Genomic DNA, 21,549 nt, shown 5'->3' on the forward strand with positions numbered 1-21,549 from the left:
TAATCCCTCACGGTTGACAGTGTCGAAGGCCTTTGTGAGATCAAAGAAGGCCATGTTGGGCATACCTCTCCAGTGCTTTGAGGTGCCTGCTGTACATGGTCCATGTCTCTGAGGCATACAGCAGAGCGGGTATCACTGCTGCTCTGTAGACCATGAGCTTAGTGCCAGGCTTGAGGTCCTGGTCTTCAAACACTCTCTTCCTCAGGCGACCGAAGGCTGCACTGGCACACTGAAGGCGGTGTTAGACTTCGTCATCTGCATACTGTAATTCGACGACATGAAATGCAGGGAACAGCGGTTGGTGCTGTTCCCTGCATTTCACTTGTAATTGACGTGCGGTGAAGATCATGTCCATTGTGCCCCTTAGTGGGCGGAATCCGCATTGCGACTCTTGGAGGAGCTCTTCGGCCACTGGGAGAAGGCGATTGAGGAGGATTCTTGTGATGACTTTCCCTGTGGCAGACAGCAGGGAAACTCCTCTTTAATTACCGCAATCGGACTTGTCACCTTTCTTGAAGATGGTCACAATTACGGCGTCTCTGAGATCCCCTGGCATGCTCTCCTCCTTCCAGTTAAGATAAATGAGTTCATGAATTCGTGCCAGGAGTGCTTCTCCGCCATGCTTTAGTGCCTCGGTGGGGATTCCATCTGCTCCTGAGGCCTTGTTGTTCTTCAGTTGTCGGATGGCCTTTTCAACCTCATGCCGGGCTGGGGTTGTGCTGAGATGGTGATAGGTAGCATGCTGTGGGATGGAGTTGAAGACAGTCGCGTCGAAGACAGAGTTGCGGTTAAGGAGATCTTCGAAGTGCTTCCAGCGGGCACTGACTGCCTCCCTGTCCTTGATGAGTACCTCTCCGTTCTTGGCCTGCAGTGGGGTAGGGTCTTGGGTGCTTGGGCCGTAGATGGTCTTGACTGCGTTAAAGAATCCACGCACGTCGTGGTTGTCGGCTAGCTGCTGGATCTCCTGCGCTTTCTCCACCCACCATCTGTTCTTTAGGTCGTGAGAATGACTAGAGCCCTGCTGAGCACAATGACAAAAAGGACTCAAAAAATACAAGATGCAGTCAGGATGAAACCAATTTCTAGTTGGTCTTCAAATTTCCACCAATACACTGAAATACAAAGGAAAAGATTGGGTACTAAATAATAAATACACACATATGTACGTACTTTTATACTGGCACATTATCAGTAGAAAAAGAGGGAAACTGATCAACTTGAATGTATATTTATTTTACCTCATCAGGCTAGACAAAAACTACCTTTTGTGGGAAACATCACCCTTGGTTACCAACTGCATTATCATCTAACTATGAGTATTCAAGTTAAAATATTTAATAAATGCTAATGCAAACAATTCTTTTTTATATATAATCTCAAATCACAATTGCTAAACAATCTACTTGCGTATTATTATACTTCATGGAAATACTCTATCATTGGCAGCCGTGCTTTCAGCTGCCTAGGCCTTAAGCTCTGGAATTCAATCCCTAAACCTCTCCGCCTCTCTACCTTTCCTCCTTTAAGCCACTCCTTAAAACCTACCTCTTTGACCAAGCTTTTGGCCATCTGTTCTAATATCATTTTATGTGGCTCAGTGTCAAACTTTGTTTGATACCACTCCTGTGAAGCGCCATGGGATGTTTAACTATGTTAAGGTGCTATATAAATGCAAGCTGTTGTTGTTGGATATATATGCATGTTCCCTGCACATTTGTCAAGCATTTAAGCCACTAACTACAAACCTTTTGTCTTTCATATTGTCACACTTTGAATGGGCTGTTTGCATTTCATTATTACATTTTGAAAAATCCTCGTCCCCTCACTTCAGGTCCCCCCAAGCTATACACCATTATTGTGGTGGTGTGGGGGACAAATAGATTACGGTTGCCAGCTATCTGTCAGTACCACTCTTGAGTTGGCCTGCTGTGATTCATCTTATGGCTTCCTTTCTATTCTTCTTGGAGCATTAAACATTTCCTCTTCCTTATTAGAGCTGAGATCATTGTGCAGAATCACAAGTGTAAGTCCACATACTACACTTCATATTGCTCCAACTTGTTATTCCACCAAAATGACCCCTTGTTTATATTTCAGATAACTTAGAGAATTTTTGAATTAGCTTCATTGAAACTACTTAGATAATTTCTTTGTTTTAAGTACTTTTATTGAAATAACTGGCCAATTTCATGTCGTATTTCACACGGAGTCAAGATTTTTCAGGAGGAGGGAGAGAATAGGGGAGAAGAAGGAGTGCAGAGAACAGAGGATGGGAAGGAGGAGGAGAGCAGTGGGGAGGAGGAGCGATATAGGGGCGAGAAAGGGAGGAATGGTGATGGAGTGGCTTGGGATGTAATGAGGAAGCAGGGGGATGGGATTTTGGGGGAAGGGAAGTAGCGAGGAAGGGGAAGGAGCGAGAGCATAGGAATAGGCAAATGGAGGGGAAATGGAAAGGACTCAGTGGGGGTGACGGTGTCTACAGCCTGTTTTGCCCTTGGATGCCAGTGGACTATTTTGACCTCAGTGGGGGAGTGGGACTGCTGGGGAAAGGTTTTGGCCTCAATAAGAGGGAGTTCTAGAGCCAAATTTGGCCACAGAGTGGTGGGAAGTTGAGGGGGAGAGATGACAGGAGGAAGAAAAGGGGAGAGGAAAGGTGGGGAGAAAGTGAAGACCGGAGGAAGGTTTGGTGAAGGGAAGGGGCTATGAAGAGGGGAAGACAGTATGGAGGGATGGGGGAGAGGAGTGCTGGAAGGGGGAAAGAAGGGCTGTGATGGAGATGTGAAGTGTCAGGGGTAGATGAGGGGAAGAGGCAAAAGAGAGTTTACCTCAAGAGGGTGGGGGGGAGAATAAGCTTGTGGATTATTTTTGGCCTGTGGGGGTGGCGGGGCTGGGGGAGTAAAGGGGAGGTGGGCACCGGATGATTTCTACCTCTGGTGCAGAGGGGGCATGTGGATGCAGTATTTTCAGTGTGTCATCTAAAGATACATTTATAGTACTACCACTGGTGCAGTACTGATAGAATCTGGAGACCAGTCACTGTTTCTTCATAAATAATAGATGGCTCTGTTCTTCTTTGAAAGATAAAATTCTGTGATGATCGAGCTTAAACATATTGCAAGAAATATCGTCTTGCATATTTGAATGAATATAGATCATTTGCATTTTTGTGTATTAGGTTGAGGAAATAGATGCAAGTGAAGTCCATAATTCTGGTTAGCTTCAGCTATTGTATAGTTAAAGTGAATGTTCACACACCCGTACAATTTTAGATCATTCCTAAAAATAACTTTAGCATGCATTCTTCAAATGCCATGGTGGTTTGTCTGTTTAGATTCTAAGAGGATAATTTTGTGAGCGTCCACTCCCGTTGAACACCGTTTTGAAAATGGGGCTACAACATTTTAACCCCAATTTTATGACCCATGCTTGGTGCTAGTGATGGTTTGCGCTAGGAGCAGTCTTGCAAAAATACTTTCTAAGCGTCATCTTTAGAAATGAGAAAATAGTATGAGTCAACTGTATTTTAATAAGGTGCTCAATTTTTTCAGACTGGAGTTGAAAATGTCACTGGTAACCTTTCTCCAATTAAGGATCCTGACAGATTACTGCAAGATGTGGACATTAACCGTTTACGAGCTGTTGTCTTTCGTGATGTGGTAATTATTTATTTTATTTAATTTGCTCTGTTGTGGTTGTTAGTTTTGCAGTTAAATTATTTAATTCAGGTAATGCAAAGACAGATGAAATAATTTTCACCTCAGAATTCTATAGTTACTGCAGTTTTATTTTGAAATTATAAATTAACAAAATGTTACAGACTCTTAAATGAAAGGACGAAGAAAGAAGCTGTTACATTTAACAAGCTTTTCTATTCGTATTTTACCTACATTTCAGTATTTTTCTGTAAAAATAGCTGCAATGGGGAAAAATTTGCCTTGCATCAGAAAGCTGCAGCTTCTAATAATGAAAATACATATTTCAGTTTAATTAAACTTCTAAAACTTTCTGGTTCCTTAAGGTGACAAGTAAGTTAGGTTATTAAAACATTCTGAAGCTATTCAGAATATTTACAAGTGTGATGGGTGGGAAAGTAAAGCTGAAGATGAGAGAAGTACACAATAGCTTGGTCTGCATGTGAAAGAGAAAGATAGATTAATATTTTGATTGTAACACTAACAAAATCCTGTTAATTCTGATAATTTAAAATGAAACACTCCTATTTTACTCTTTCAGGTACTGACTGTCCTACTGTATATAATTTCCTTTTTTTAGTTTGCTTTCCAGCATTTCTGGTCAGTCTTATTACTTTTAAGAAAGCAAACTTATGTATTTCTGCTTTTCAGTGGCAGAACATGATTTCCAAAAAAATAGCTCTTCCTAGTGGTATCTGTGAAAAGAGAAAACTATGGATAAGGAAAATGTTAAAACTACAGATAGTATTTTAATTCAGTATGCTTAGTATTTAGGTTCATGATTTATTGTCTATATAATTCAAGACTTGTTTTGGATTAAATAATATAAGACATTATTTTTGCAAATAACATTGAAGCTTTGCTTCTTATTAATTGAATTATTTTCAAATTATGAACTTCGTTATCAAAAGTTAGTGTCAACTCTTCATTCCTGTTCTCACAGACCGCCATTGGCTCCTCATCCCCAAAACATTGATTTCAAAATTCTTGTGCTCATTTAGCAATTCCTCCCTGGCCTCACCCAATCCACCCCTGCCACCTGCTCCAGCCCAACGTTCACGCTTTGCTCTTCTGAATCTGGACAACTGTGCACTTCTGTTCCACTCCATCACCAGTTGCAGAGCCTTCAGCCATCGTGGTCCTGCTATCTGGAATACTCTTTCAAAACCCTTCTGCTATGATTCATCACTCCTCACCTTCAAAAGCCTCCTCAAAATCGATCTCTTTTACTTAAGTCACTTTCCCAATGTCTCCTCCAAATTCTTGTTCAGTATTCAAATTCTTCTCTCTTTCCTCCTTCCCCCTGTGAAGCACTTTAGGACATTTTGCCACATTAAGCACTTAAGTGTGAATTGTATTTACATTTATTCTTGACTAAAAATATTTAGTGCACAGCAAAATAAAGTTGAAGTATTTCTGATTTACACTTGTCTTGGTTCAGTTGAAACAACCTGAGTTTTTTAATTAGCAATGGCCTGGAATTTGCGGTGGGTAATAATGGTGAACTAACAGCTGTTATTACCCTTTTAAACTGACTGCAACTTCAGGATGTAGCGCATGTGCTTCTAAACGTAGATATCCTGAAGTTGCGGTCAGTCATTCACTGCTCCGTCACTGGCTGCGCTGTGGCCTCCCGCCTCCCACAGCTGGCAATCAATTAAACTGACGAAAACTTGGGCTTTTCCACGGTAATGTCGCTGTTAAATACCCCTTTAAAAGTTAGGCCTTGTTGGATTAGGTGTAATTGGGATTTTAACAGCGTATTGACTGCTAAGCAAATGTTATGACCCTGAAAAATGAATTTTAATTTTGTGGCGTGTCAAATTTCTCCATTATGATCAAATTAAAAATTTAAGAAACTTAAAAAAAAATGTTTTTTTATATTTTTAAGTTTGTTCATATTTATTTCAGGTTTACCTTTTCCCCATTTGAGAGCCCCAATCTTTGTTTTGCTCTCTGTAACATTTTTTAAAAGTCTGAATAAAAGCTACTTCTTCACTTCCTGGTTCCCTGTCTGTGAGAATACTGCATTGTGATTGGCTGCTTAGACAGTTTGTTGCCGTCACAGCAGCATTGCAGTAGGAATTCCCACTATATTAGACTGAAATCACTTGCATGTCGAAAAAGGCAAACTTCTCGCCACAGAGATCGTGAGATCTTTGTGGGCAGCTTTCTTCAGGGCCAGCACCGAATGCCTTTGCTTCACCACTGACTGCAAATTTCGGGCAAATGAATTTGGACCCTGCTCCTTAAGATATCTTTGTTGTGGTAGACCTTTAACCCAATCCCGCTAAACATTGGGATGACCGAAGTAATCGTCTTTGGCCCCCTTTGCACTCCCTTATTATCTCTGGAACGTCCTCCAGCCCAATAACCCCCTCCACCCCAGAACACTAGCCTCTTGTGTATCTGACCCTCCCTTCACCCCACAATTGGCGACCTTCAGCTGTCTAGGCCGCACACTCTGGAATTTTCTCTCTAAACCCCTCTTCCTCTCCACTTTTCTCTCCTCCTTTAATGTCCATTTTAAAATCCAACTCTTTTGGAGAAAGCTTTTGGTCACACCTAATATCTCCTCCTTTGGCTTGGTATCCATTTTGTTTGATTACACCTATCTGAAGTACCTGGGTATTTTTCTATGTTAAAAGCACTATAAAAATGCAAGTTGTTGCTCGAAACCATACAAGTATGCTTCTCTACTATCATATAAAACCATTATTAAATCAAATAATATTTTCATTTTATTTAAGCATAAGGACTAGATCATTTTCCCCATTCAACCTGCTCCCCATTTTGTTAGCCATGGCAGCTCATTCTTTTTAGTCCCAATCCCTTCCCTTTTTCTCTATATCCCTTAATACCCTTACTTAACAAGAAAGTACTTGTATCCCTTTGAACATTTCCATTGATTTTGCATTTAAGGCCTTTTGGGGCAGTGTGTTCCTCTGGTACGATCCATGAATCCTTTGTGTGAAGAAGTTTTTGGTGAATTTGTTTAGCGCAAATTCTAAGATAATGTCCTCTTGTTCTGCATTCTCCTATTACAAAAAGGGTCATTCTGTATCCACCTTGTTAATTCCTTTTATTATTTTAAACATCTTGATCAGATCATCCCTTAACCTCCACATCTTAATCGACTATAACCCAAGTTTATCCTGATTCTCATTCCTTAATCCCAGACATTATCTTGGTGAACTAGACTTTCTTGAAGGCCAGTATATCTTTCCTGAGATGAGGTGCCCAAAACTGAACGTAATATTCTAAATGAGGTCCAATCGGCATTGCCTATAATTACAGTAACAGTTCCTTTCTTTTCCATTCGGCACCTTTTATGATGAAGTCCAGCATCCCATTAGCCTTTCAGAAAATCATGATTATTCTCCCTAATCAGCTTATACTTTTCCAAATGCTCACATATTCTGTCCATGATGATAGATTCAATCAATTTTCCCTTTATGGATGTTAAATTCATTGACCTGAAGTTATTTGGTTTGGCACTTTTTCATTTTCTGAATAATGGTATAAATCAGTTCTTCATTTTCTGAATAACAATATAAATCATTTCTTCATTTTCTGGATACCAATCCTCTGGTACGATCCATGAATCCAGTGAACTTTTGAAGATTATATCTAATGCATCCCAAATTTCTTCATCTATTTTTTCAGTGAGAACTGTCTATTCCTTGGATTTTTGTCTGGCTTCAAAATCACTATTATCCATTACAATTTTTCTGTTTATATTCATCCTTGTCAGTTTCTCTGCTTCACAAACTTCTACTCTTCGAACTACCTTAATATCATATATCATATCCTCCTTTACTGTGAAGTTTGAAGCAAAATATTAATTTAGCCATTGCCATGCCTAAATCTGTTTTTAATGGGCACTTCCTTCTTTATCACTCTCATTTCTTGATGTACTTATTGAAGCCTTTGCTGTTACCTTTAATATTACAGGAAACTTTGTGCTATCCGGCACCGATGGGACTGAACTGTTGCCGTTGCCTCAAAACTGCCGGACACACCAGCGTTAATGTTGAAGCATACGGAGCTTTTCAGCTCCGTATCTGGCAACAAACACTGCAGCTTCTAAACAGTCGGCCGTACCTTGGAAGCGTCTCTGTCACTTAGCAACAGCTTCAGAGAGACTTTGAGGAGCCTGACTGTTGAAAAAAAAGCCACGAGAAGAAAAAAAAACCACGAGAAGAAAAAAAACCTAACAAAACGGCTCCTGATTTTTGCCGGTGGCTCGAGCTTGCCGGACATTTAGCCTCCGGATAACACAAAGTTTCCTGTATTTGGAACTTTTTCCATAATATTTCTTTGCCCTCCGTATTTTCTGTTTCCTTTTGTTGCTTTTTGTAATCTCAAATTTTGATTTTTGCCATTGTTCTTTGCCCTTGCATAAGCCTTTACGGTTTGATTAATACTAGTCCTAATAACACTTGGTTACATTCTAGGATAATGGTTGCATTATCCTAGGAAGTACCCCTTTTGCCTTTCAACAGTATATACTTGTTTTGTGGATCCACTGTTGGTCTGTAGATTTTAGTTTTTCCATTCTCTTTCTAGCCAAAACTTGCCTCAACTTTTGAAAGTTAGGCCGCGAGTTTACGAACCAAGGCGGGTGACGTCGGTAGCGGGTCCCGACTCCGCTGCTGTATCCATCCCAGCCTCTGAATTGATTTTCCCTTGATTGGGCTTATTAAGCCCGCCCAGCGCATTTCCGGCCAATTAGAGGAAGCAGGACTGGTGCTTTCATTTGATGACACGTCATCAGCTGGGTTCCTTAAAGGGACCATGACCAACTTTATTTTGACATTTGTGCTGTCAGTGTTCTACAGCATTGAGGTGCTGCAAACACTGACAAGCACTGCACAGAGGTGCAGGGCTGCACCCAGGCTCTCCCATGACTCCCTCCATATGCTTATGCAGGGAGTCACAGCACACAGGGAGGCCCTCTTCCCTTCCCATGGACGGAAGAGTCCTCCTCAGGGGATCAACACAGCCTGGTTGCACATTGCAGAGGAGGGCACAAGCACGGATGTGGTCAGGAGGACCTGGGTGCAGTGCCGCAAATGCTTCAATGATCTCGGTAGATCACGAAACGTTAGTACAAAGCCACACTCAGCCTCATCCTGCTGTGCCTCTCATCACATTCCTGTCACTCTGCCTTCCCTACCCTACTCCTGCACATCCTTACTCACACCAGCTTACCTTGCTCCTCCACCCATCCCTCTCTATCTACATTATCACATCCCTATCTCACTAGCCACACCTCTCACTCACCCTCATCCTAGTGCAATCATACCAAGGAACAACACACAAGGGTAGGCACTTGGGTGTTTTATGCAATGTTCATGCAAACTTTCTGTTAATGTGGAGTCAAACATTGACATCTTTATTTTCAACACGTTGCACTCTTGGACAGATTTGTATGCACCTTTGGAAGTGGCTTAGTGAGTTGCAGTGAATGGTGAGACATAACGGTACCCCCGCAATGGTGATGAGTGTGAAAGGAACGGCTTGAGCATTGTAGGGATGCTTTATGGTGTTACTGTGGGGTGCTGCCAACCTGGCACATCATGTGGCAGCCAGGGTGTACAGCGCCAAGTGGGCCTGCGACAAGTGGTGAGAGAACCAACACGAGGGAAAGACCTATTTGACCTCGCCCTCACCCATCTACCTGTCGCAGATGCATCTGTCCATGACAGTATTGGTGGCAGTGATCACCGCGCAGTCATTGTGGAGACGAAGTCCCATCTTCACACTGAGGACACCCTCCATCGTGTTGTGTGGCACTACCATCGTGCTAAATGGGATAGATTTAGAACAGATCTAGCAGCTGAAAACTGGGCACCCATGAGGCGCTGTGTGCCATCAGCAGCAGCAGAATTGTATTACAACACAATCTGTAACCTCATAGCCTGGCATATCCCTCACTCTACCATTATCATCAAGCCAGGGGACCAAACCTGGTTCAATAAGGAGTGTAGAAGAGCATACCAGGAGCAGCACCAGGCGTACCTAAAAATGAGGTGCCAACCTGGGGAAGCTGCAACACAGGACTACATGCATGCTAAAAAGCAGAAGCAGCATGCTATAGACAGGGCTAAGCGAACCCACAATCAATGGATCAGATCAAAGCTCTGCAGTCCTGCCACATCTAGTCGTGAATGCTGGTGGACCATTAAACAACTAATGGGGGGAGGAGGCTCCATGAATATCCCCATCCTCAATGATGGTGGAGCCCAGCACATTAGTGCAAAAGACAAGGCTGAAGTGTTTGCAACCATCTTCAGACAGAAGTGCCGAGTGGATGATCCATATCGGCCTCCTCCTGAGGTCCCCACCATTACAGAAGCCAGTCTTCAGCCAATTCGATTCACTCCACGTGATATCAAGAAACAGCTCAGCACACTGGATACAGCAAAGGCTATGGGCCCTGACAACATCCCGGCTATCGTGTGAAGACTTGTGCTCCAGAACTAGCCGTGCCTCTAGTCAAGCTATTTCAGTACAGCTACAACACTGGCATCTATCCGACAATGTGGAAAACTGCCAAGGTATGACCTGTCCACAAAAAGCAGGACAAATCCAATCTGGCCAGTCTACTTTCAATCATCCGCAAAGTGATGGAAGGTGTCATCAACAGTGCTATCAAGTGGCACGTACTCACCAATAACCTGCTCACTGATGCCCAGTTTGGGTTCCGCCAAGACCACTCGGCTCCCAGCCTCATTACAGCCTTGGTCCAAACATAGACAAAGGAGCTAAATTCCAGAGGTGAGGTTAAAGTGACCGCCCTTGACATCAAGGCAGCATTTGACCGAGTGTGGCATGAAGCAGCCCTAGTAAAACTGAAGTCAATGGGAATCGGGGGTGGGGGAAACGCTCCACTGATTGGAGTCATACCTAGCACAAAGGAAGATGTTTGTGGTAGTTGGAGCTCAATCATCACAGCCCCAGGACCTCACTGCAGGAGTTCCTCAGGGCAGTGTCCTAGGCCCAACCATCTTCAGCTGCTTCACCAATGACCTTCCCTCCAACATAAGGTCAGAAATGAGGATGTTCGCTGATGACTGAACAGTGTTCAGTGTCATTCACAACTCCTCAGATAATGAAGCAGTGCCCGCATGCAACAAGACCTGGACGACGTTCAGGCTTGGGCTGATAAGTGGCAGGTAACATTTGCGCCACAGAAGTGCCAGGCAATGACTATCTCCAACAAGCGAGAGTCTAACCACCACCCCTTGACATTCAACAGCATTACCATCGCCGAATCCCCCACCATCAACATCTTAGGGGTCACCATTGACCAGAAACTTAACTTGATCAGCCACATAAATACTGTGGCAACAAGAGCAGGTCAGAGGCTAGGTATTCTGTGGCGAGTGTCTCACCTCCTGACTCACCAAAGCCTTTCTACCATCTATAAGGCACAAGTAAGGAATGTGATGGAATACTCTCCACTTCCCCGAATGAGTGCAGCTTCAACAACACTCAAGAAGCTCAACACCATCCAGGACAAAGCAGCCTGTTTGATTGGCACCCCATCTACCATCTTAAAAAAACATTCACTCCCTCCACCACCGGCGTACCGTGGCTGCAGTGTGTACCATCTACAAGATGCACTGCAGCAACTCGCCAAGGCTTCTTCGGCAGCACCTCCCAAACCACAAACTCTTCCACCTAGAAGGATAAGGGCAGCAGACGCATGGGAACACCACCACCTCCAAGTTCCCCTCCAAGTCACACACCATCCTGAGTTAGAAGTATATCGCCGATCCTTCATCGTCGCTGGGTCAAAATCCTGGAACTCCCTCCCTAACAGCACTGTGGGAGTACCTTCGCCACAAGGACTGCAGCGGTTCAAGAAGGCGGCTCACCACCACCTTCTCAAGGGCAATTAGGGATGGGCAATAAATGCTGACCTTGCCAGTGACGCCCACATCCCATAAACGAATAAAAAAAAAACTGGCAATAATGAGGCCATCCCCGGCCTTCCAGGTAGCAAAGTGGTCGGGTGCTGATGCCCTGTGTCCTGTGCAGCATCAGTTGATTGCGGAGAAGGTTGGTGTTGTTGATGATGCTGGTGTTGGGGCTGATCGTGGTGGCATTCTGAGGACCAAGGTGAGAGAGTTTCAAGGGCACCCATGCTGATGGAATAGATGGCAGGTGAAGTAGCGTTGACAGCAGAGATCTGTCAATGGTGGGTGAGGTAATGACGTCAGATTGGATGGAGACGTGTGTAAAGACTTGCAGCATCCTGAATCTGTAGTGGAAATGCAGTTTAGAGAAGCTAGTGTTTAAGGAAACATGTCTCAATCAGCTGGGAGCTTTGACTTGACATTTGAAGCTGTCAACTCATCAGTTAGTTCAATGCCCACTGACCTCCCGCCTCAGCTTCACAGACGAGGTCTAGGCACAGCGGGAAACCAGTGGGCTACCTGTCAAATCCAAAAAGCTGGGAAAAAACATTGATAACTGCCTGTACACAAGCCACTAATGATTTTAATTGCCTCCCCCGCTGCTGCGTGCCGGGTCTGCTGAGCACTGACAGACCCGAAATTTGGTAAAGGCACGTGGTAGCAGGTACACAGCGGGGTCCCGACCCGCTGGGGACAAAAAACACTTTCCCACCCGACCCACCACTGATTGGACCCGCTGAGCCCCCGCAAAATCCAGCCCTTAGTTTTGTTGAAATCCCAAATTTTAGTTAATTGCTCCCCAAGCCTGATAGTGAATTGAAACATATGATGGTCACTATTCCCAAGATACTCTCTTATTAACAAATAACTTGGTATTCATGGTCTGTTATACAACTAGATCAAGTATCACACATCCCCTTGTTGATTTAAGGACATGCTGCTTTATGAAGCTATCATTAAACCTAGTCCTTACCCTATTGATCTGCTATTTCTTTCCCAATCCTTATGGAGGTTAAAATCTCCCCTTATTACCAGATTTTTGATTTTATTGGCCTTCCTAATCTGCATATGCATGTTAAGTCATAACAGGAGATGTATAAAGTACTCCCAATAGCAATTCAGCCTTTATCGTTGCTTAACATTATCTATAGTGACGCCACCTGCTGTCATGTAGATCTCTCCTTTCTACTGCCATGGTGGTGTCTTTGATAATATTGTCACCCTCCTCCTTTCCTATTTTCCTTATCCTTGCTAAAAATCCTATCTCCTGATGTGATTTAATTCCCAATCTTGCCCAGGCAGCCATCAGGTCTCAATATTTACTATCATGTTATGGATTTGTGCTTCTGATTCCTCTCTTATTATTATATACTCCCAACATAGGTATATGGACAACTTGCTTGGTTGATTGCTTTCCCCTTCTCTCTTCCCCTACTATTGGTTCCCTTGCCTATTTAATTTACCATCTTGCTCAACTTCTGTAAAACCGCCCTACTGACCCTAAAATTGTGATTTGCTCTGCCTCCCTGCCTTGCTACTTTAAATCCTCTCCTATTTGAGTTGTAACTCATTGACAATTTTTCTTAATAGGATGACAGTAAACAGGCTCAGTTTTTGGCTTTGGCTGTTGTATACTTTATCTCTGTACTCATGGTATCAAAATACAGAGACATACTGGAACCACAACGTGAAATTGCAAGATCTGGAAGCCAGATAAGTCGAAATATTCGGCAGGAAATAAACTCACCAACAAGTACAGGTTAGTGTTTTAAGTTTCCTTTTTTTGTTGCTTCACTATTCCATTTATTTGTTTTAAGGTGATATATTTGACCAGAAGATTACCGTTAACATGGGTTTAGTGAGTTTCTTTATAATACTGTACAATTATGATAAAGTGTTTAAAAATAATATACTGTGCAACATCTACTATTTGCACTACATATGCAATAAATGCTAAATTTTGTTTTAAAGAGGCAGCAAACCTTTCAAAATCTGGTTACTTGATGGGATGGTTTAAACATCCAACAAAATAGTCCACACAAAAATCTTATAATCTTTTGAATCTGAAAATCATTCTTTGTTGCCATGTTCAGATGCTACAAAATATAAAACCCAGTAGTGCAAGTAATACCATGCCTGCCTCTCAACCAGAAGTAGTTACAATTTGGTCTGAATTGGTGAGATCTAGAGAAATAGATATATTTGTGGATAGACACAAATGGAGTTCTAGTTCATTTCAGTTAGCGACATTATAGTTCTTAGGAGCTTGCAGGGCTTAAAGCTCATACATGTTCCTTGTACAATTTACATTTTCAAATACACAGTTTGTAAATGATAACGGGTAGAGAGGAAGAAGGGAAAGAGGAATGCCGGTGCACTGATGGAGATTGCTGACCTTGCTGTGGTTTTTTTTTGTTAGCTGATCATATCACATTTTTAAGCTGGTATGGTTAGTTCAGTTTCAATATCATGCCAAAATTTCCCAATTGAGTGTGTCTGCATAATGGCAAGCTGTTTCCTTTCAACAAAAATCTTGGAATGATGATTTAGAAAAAAATGCAGCGTTTTAGACATTCAAACATTTTAAGTACTGTCATACTAGAGGGTTTGAAGCAGTAAAATTTGTCTTTGTGAATGTTATCCTGGCATCTTTTCCATTGTCTGCTATTGTTCACTTGAATTGATCAATAATAAAGAAGGTGAGTTTAATTTAATTGGTTCATTTTATGGGTGAGTATCTGAAATATATATTTTTGGTTGAGAGTGAAAAGCAGGGATATGCAGGTATCGTTTTTGAGTAGAATAATGGTGGTGCTTAGCTATTAGTCCAAGGATAATAGGCGCAGTGTATAATATGCCTTTTAGCTTTTTTTTAGAAATAATGATGCGGCTCTATCTCATTCTGCTGATTAAGTATTGATTTATGCTTTTTGTAACTGAAGTTGTAGAAGAGATGAGTATCTAGTTTCCAGTGGGCATGAAAATTGAATTAAATTTTAAGCAGATATTTTTTCAGTGTGTACCAGTGAAATAAAAGATTATGACTGAGAAGCAGGTAAGTTCTGGTGGTGGGGGGAATGGTGTTAGAGGTGAACTGGAGGGGTTTGATCCTGGGCCAGCAGTAGCCCACAGTACTTTTGTCCTCCTCCTGGCTCCGTCGAAACAAAAGTATAAAGACGTTACTTAACTTGTGGGTGGCCTCCAGCATTCCCTTTAAGGACTGCTAATTAGGCCACTGCAGGCTGGAAAAACTAAGTTGAACATGCACAGCACATGTTCCCCACCCAGTTGATGATGATTTTCAAGCGGGGTTCTGAACAGCTACTATAACCCTGAACTGCATATTGAAGGCACCTAATGGCTGTTTCAGGCGGGCACACTGGGTACTTGGAAGTCACTGGCTGTTGAGATAAAAGTCTCCAGTCGAAACCCAGACTTTTGAGACAAGCTGAGGCATGGAAATAAAACTTAAATGAAGGTATTAAATGACACAAAAACAATTGAACAAAAAATAAAATACAGCAGATGCTGGAAACTGAAACAAAAACAGAAAATGCTGGAAACACTCAGCAAGTCAATCACAGCATTTGTAGTGAGAAGTGACAAGTTAACGTTTCAGGCATAACCCTTCATAAGAACTAGAGGATATTATAGATGGACAGCTTATAAGAAGGATCAAAGGGAGGGAAGGGATGAACAAAAACGTAGACAAGAGAAGAGAAAGAATGAGCGATAAAGTGATGAGGTGGAGAACAGGAGATGATTAACTGACAGGTGATAATTGTGTAACATAAAAGGATGAGATAAATTAGAGAAAAAAAAGACATAGATGAGACCCAGAGAATGTGTGAACAGTTAGAGCAGGTTTGCTAAGTTGGAGAGGGAGAGCAGGAACACCTGTCAAAGTGGAGCAGGCTGAAACAGCCCAGGAGTCTGGTAGAATAAAAAGGCAAGTCAACATCTGGGGTGCAGACTGCCCGCCGGTAGTGTAACAATGGGGAATCTGTATTCCAAGCACCAACCTGCTCCCTCACACATCCATGGAAACGCTAGTACACCCATCCGACTTTACTAGCACCTACTGTCAGAGAAAATTGGCTCTGTAGTTAACATCTGAAGTCATTCAAGTCAATATTAAAGCTAAATGGCTAAGGTCCAACCATAGCTAACAAAAGAAATTAAAGCTAGTATTAAGTCAAAGGAGGAAGCTTATAAAGTTGCCAGAAAAAGCGGTCAGCCTGAGGATTGGGATCTTTTTAGAAATCAGCAAAGGGGGACCAAGAAATTAATTAAAAAAAGGGAAAATGGAATATGAGCACAAACTAGCGAAAAATATAAAAACGGATTGTAAAAGCTTCTATAGGTATGTGAAAAGGAAAAGACTGGCGAAGGTATAGTAGGTCCTTTACAGTCAGAGACGGAAGAATTTATAATGGGGAATGAGGAAATGGCAGAGAAATTAAATAAATACTTTGTTTCTGTCTTCATGGAGGAAGACACAAAAAACCTCCCAGAAATACAAGAAAATCAAGGGTGTGACGAGAATGAGGAACTGAAAGAAATTATTATAGTAAAAAAAACAGTACTAGCAAAATTAATGGGACTAAAAGTCGACAAATCTCAAGGACCGGATGACCTGCATCCTAGGGTTTTGAAAGAGGTGGCCATTGGAATAGTGGACACATTGGCTGTCATCTTCCAAAATTCTATAGATTCTGGAATGGTTCCTGCAGATTGGAGGATAGCAAATGTAACCCCGCTATTTAAGAAAGGAGGGAGAGAGAAAACAGGGAACTACAGACCTGTTAGCCTCACATCAGTAGTTGGGAAAATGCTGGAATCTATTATAAAGGATGCAATAACTGGGCACTTAGAAACTAATAGTAAGATTGGGCAGAGTCAACATGGATTTATGAAAGGGAAATCCTGTTTGACAAACCTATTGGAGTTCTTTGAGGATGTAACTAGTGGAGTAGACAAAGGGGAACCGGTAGATGTGGTGTATCTGGATTTTCAGAAGGCCTTCAATAAGGTCCCACAGAAGAGGATGGTAGACAAAATTAGGGCACATGGAATTGGGGGTAATATACTGGCATGGATTGAGAATTGGTTAACAGACAGAAATCAAAGAGTAGGGATAAACGGGTCTTTTTCAGGATGGCAGGCTGTGACTAGTGGGGTACCGCAAGGATCGGTGCTTGGGCCCCAGCTATTCACAATCTATATCAATGATTTAGATGAGGGGACTAAATGTAACATTTCCAAATTTGCTGATGATACAAAGCTAGGTGGCAGTGTCAGTTGCAAAGAGGATGTGAAGCCTTTCCACCATCTACAAGGCACAAGTCAGGAGTGTGATGGAATACTCTCCACTTGCCTAGATGAGTGCAGCTCCAAGAACACTCAAGAAGCTGGACACCATTCAGGATAAAGCAGCCCACTTGATTGGCACTCCATCCACCACCTTCAACATTCACTCCCTCCACCACCGGTGCACTGTGGCTGCAGTGTGTACCATCTACAAGATGCACTGCAGCAACTCGCCAAAGCTCCTTCAACAGCACCTTCCAAACCCGCGACCTCTACCACTTAGAAGGACAAGGGCAGCAGACGCATGGGAACATCACCACCTACAAGTTCCCCTCCAAGCCACACACCATCCTGACTTGGACCTGTATCGCCGTTCCTTCACTGTCGCTGGGCCAAAATCCTGGAACTCCCTTCCTAACAGCATTGTGGGTGTACCTACACCATATGGACTGCAGCGGTTCAAGAAGGCGGCTCACCACCATCTTCTCAAGGGCAATTAGGGATGGACACTAAATGCAGGCCTAGCCAGCCAGCGACGCCCACATCCCATCAATGAATTTAAAAAAAAGAGGCTTCAAGGAGACCTCGACAGGCTCAGTGAGTGGGCGAGAACATGGCAGATGGAATATAATGTGGATAAATGTGAAGTTATCCACTTTGGTAGAAAAAACAGAAAGACAGAGTATTTCCTAAATGGTGAAAGATTGGGGAATGCAGATGCTCAAAGGGACCTGGGTGTCCTTGTACATGAGTCACTGAAAGTGAATGTGCAGGTGCAGCAAGTCATTAGGAAGGCAAATGGTATGCTGGCCTTCATTACAAGAGGATTTGAGTACAGGAGTAAAGAAGTCTTACTCCAATTATATAGGGCCTTGGTGAGACCACACCTGAAGTACTGTGTACAATTTTGGTCTCCTTACCTAAGGAAGGATATACTTGCCATAGAGGGAGTGCAACAAAGGTTCACGAGATTGATTTCTGGGATGGTGGGACTGTCGTATGAGAAGAGATTGAGTAAACTAGGCCTGTATTCTCTTGAATTTAGAAGAATGAGAGGGGATCTCATTGAAGCATACTAAATTATTACAGGGCTTGATAGGGTGGATGCTGGGAGAATGTTTCCCTTGGCTGGGGAGTCTAGAACCAGGGGCTACAGCCTCAAGATAAAAGGTAGGCCATTCATGACTGAGATGAGAAGAAATTTCTTCACACACAGGGTGGTGAATCTTTGGAACTCTCTACCCCAGAGGGCTGTGGAGGCTCGGTCATTGGGTATATTCAAAACAGAAGTCAATAGATTTCTGACTAGTAAGGGCATCAAGGGATATGGCGATAGGGCCAGTGAATGGAGTTGAGGCAGAAGATCAGCCATGATCTCATTGAATGACAGAGCAGGCTCGAAGGGCCGAATGGCCTACTCCTGCTCCTATTTCTTATGTTCTTATGAAAAGTGCCTAGAAGAAAGATGAGGTGCTGTTCCTTGAGCTTACGGTACGTTGCACTGGAACAGTGTAGAGGGGCAAGGACAGAGAGGTCCAAGTGCAAATGGGACGGAAAATTAAAGTGGTAAGCAACCGGAAACTCAGGGTTGCACTGTGGACAAAACGGGAGGTGTTCAGCAAAGCGATCATCTAATTTATGTTCGGTCTCCTCAATGTAAAGGAGACCACTTTGTGAGAAGTGAATACGGTATACTAGGTTGGAAGAGGTACATGTAAATCAATATCTCACCCAGATGAAGTGTTTGGGGTCCTGGATGATGGTGTTGGAGGAGATGAACGGGTAGCTGTTGCATCTATTGCGCTTGCATGGGAAGGTGCCTAGGAACGGAGAGCAGGTGTCAGGGGTGAGGACAAAAAAATGGGTAAATTTAATTGTTTTCAAATGTGTAATTTTTATTTTCTTAATTTGTTTAAATCCTTATTTAGGACATTATGGCCTAGAAATTCAGTTGGTTGCGCCAGCCGTTAGCGCCTTAGGAGGAGTAGACGTCGGGCGCTAGGCGGGTAGCGCCCGGGCGCAGCAAGAACTGCGCCTCGCCCCAACTTCACTCGAGATTTAGCGGCGGCGCAAAGTCTTTGCGCGTGCTCAGCTGCGCGCGCAGATCATGACGTCATTTCCTCGTGCAACGCCCTTTGTGCGCCCCAAACCGGAACTTCAGTGGCAACGCCCCATTGTGCGCCTGATGCCCCTAGCGACTGTGAAGTGGAACGGTGCTCAGCCGATGCGGGGCGCGGGGGGCGCAAATTAAAGGGCACTCCTCCTGCAATATAAAAGGCTGCCATTTTGCAGCACTCCCTCTTGCGAAACGGATCTTTGGAGAGAGACCAAGCTTTCTGCTTTGGCCCAACACTCGGACAGGTACTTCTGGCTTCAGGCCACAGATTTCCAGTAGCCTTTGCCTTCATTGACATCTCATTGTTTGCCAGCATATTATGGGGGCTGCAATGGGTGTCAACGCAGGCTTTCTCAATTACATCCAAAGGGCTCACAGACGCCGTGAGAGAGTGGCAGCCCTGGCTAGACGGAGAGGGGGCAACAGGCGTCGGCAAAGGAGGCCTTACCCACCCAGGATATACCGCCAGCAGTTCTCCTATCTCAACATGTCTGAGGAGCAGTGTGTTCGGAGGCTGCGATTCAGAAGGGACGTGGTCACAGAGATCTGCCACCTGCTTGGCGGTGATCTGCAGCCACAGCTGAGGAGCAGGACGTCTCTGTCGGTGGCAGTCAAGGTGACGGTGGCTCTCAACTTCTATGCCACCAGCTCCTTCCAAGCCGCTACTGGGGACATTGCCAACATCTCCCAGTTCGCCGTGCATTGCTGCATCCGCCAGGTGACCAATGCCCTTTTCCAAAGGAGACGTCAGTTCATCTCCTTCTCCATGGCCCTTGTCAAGCAGCAACAGCGTGCAATGGGCTTTGCAGCATTCGCGGGCTTCCCCATGGTGCAGGGCGCCATTGACTGCACGCATGTGGCTTTGCGGGCACCTCTGGAGAATGCCGAGGATTACCGCAACCGGAAGGGCTACCATTCGCTGAACGTGCAGCTGGTGTGTGACCACAGGCAGCTCATCCTAGCTGTCAATGCCCGCTTTCCAGGCAGCAGCCACAATGCCTTCATCCTGCGACAGACTTCTGTGGCAGACATGTTCCAGGCACAGCCTCACCCACGCGGATGGCTTATCGGGGACAAAGGCTATCCTTTGTGTACTTGGCTGATAACCCCGCTCCGTGCGCCCAGCACCCCTGCTGAAGAGAGATACAATGAGAGCCATCAAGCGACCAGGAACATCATCGAACAAACAATCGGCGTCCTGAAGCAACGGTTCCGCTGTCTCGATCGTTCTGGTGTAGCCCTACAGTATTTGCCGGAGCGAGTCTCCCACTTCGTGGTCGTTTGCTGCATGCTGCACAACCTGGCTATCCGCAGGACTCAGCCACTGCCACCACAGATTGGAGGACCACCTGAGGAGGAGGAGCAGGAGGAGGAGGAGGAGGAGGACCAGCACAGGAGGGAGGCGCAAAGTGCAAGGGCTGCCCGTTGCCGGCTTATTGAACGTCGGTTCTAGGCCCCCTCTCAGGGACTGGCTTGTGCCAATGTCAGCAGATGAATGTAGCCGCTCCACAAGCCCTCAGCCGAGCAGGGCAACCAGGACTTAACCAAAAAACCATGCACACTGCAATTTAACAACAATAATTTATTGAAAACCTCTGCCCTTCCCACATTACATGCTCATGTGGAGAAGCCCCCTCCAAAAACATAAAACTACCAGTCTCGGCCTTACAAAAAGAAAGAAAGACACCAGTCTCGGCCTTACAAAAAGAAAGAAAGACACCAGTGTCGGCCTTACAACAAGCACCAGGCATTTGTGCATACCTCTACTTTTTGGCCTGCGAGGGCGATGCCTTGCGCATCCTTGCCTGGCCCCTGCCCGCCCTGCTGCTCCTCCTCAATGCGAGCCCAGTGGCTGCAGCAAGGCTGGGGGAAGGCTGCTGAGGGGCAGATGGCGAGACGGCAGATGCCCTTGCGGGGCGGCCTGCACCAGCTCTGGCCTTGGAGTGTCCGGCTGCTGACTGCTCCAACTCTGGCTGGGCGGCAGCAGTCTGTCCAGCAGCTCGTGGCAGCTGCAATGGCGGAGTGGCAGTGTCGGCTGCAGGAATGGTGGCAACCTGGCAGATCGCAGGTGCTCGCTGGTCGCCTGAGACACTGGCACTCGCACGAGCCAGCACTGCAGCATGCGCAGCAAACAGCTGAAGGACAGACTACTGGGCTGCTGCTGCGCAGCGAGTGCCCTTGCGATGCCTGGCTGATCCAGCGAGGGTGGCAGCAGTTAGTGCCCGTGTGGCCCTGGTCTGTGTCCGCATGACACCAGCCAGTGAATGGACGGCACGACTGAGCACTTGGCTAGAAGCCGACTGTGCTGCCGCGATGTCCTGCAGACTCCTGGCCTGTGCTGCATTGAATTGTTCCAGACTCCTGGCCTGTGCTGCCCCGAATTCCTGCACACTCCTTGCCAGTGACTCTATGGAGTCAGGCATCCTTGCCACTGCAGCCATGAGCTCAGTGTGCCTGCGCTCAGCCTGGACGGCCATTTCCTCTAGGAGGCGCACCTCCTCTG

General features: G+C 44.7%; 1 protein-coding gene across 3 annotated transcripts in view; it reads left to right on the forward strand.

Moving 5' to 3' along the window:
* The window catches only part of LOC147111942 (neurobeachin-like), a 1,011,877-nt gene that overhangs the window by 446,605 nt on the left and 543,723 nt on the right, over positions 1–21,549 (forward strand). For all 3 annotated transcript variants that reach the window (XM_085999351.1, XM_085999350.1, XM_085999349.1), the window contains 2 exons: positions 3,549–3,656; positions 13,211–13,379. In XM_085999351.1, coding sequence (XP_085855477.1) covers positions 3,549–3,656; positions 13,211–13,379 — 277 coding nt within the window. The remainder of the gene's footprint in view (positions 1–3,548; positions 3,657–13,210; positions 13,380–21,549) is intronic.

The sequence above is a fragment of the Somniosus microcephalus genome, chromosome 10 (genome assembly GCF_052327205.1).
Source record: "Somniosus microcephalus isolate GS21.2 chromosome 10, FLI_Smic_1.0, whole genome shotgun sequence".
Classification (NCBI taxonomy): Eukaryota; Metazoa; Chordata; class Chondrichthyes; order Squaliformes; family Somniosidae; genus Somniosus; species Somniosus microcephalus.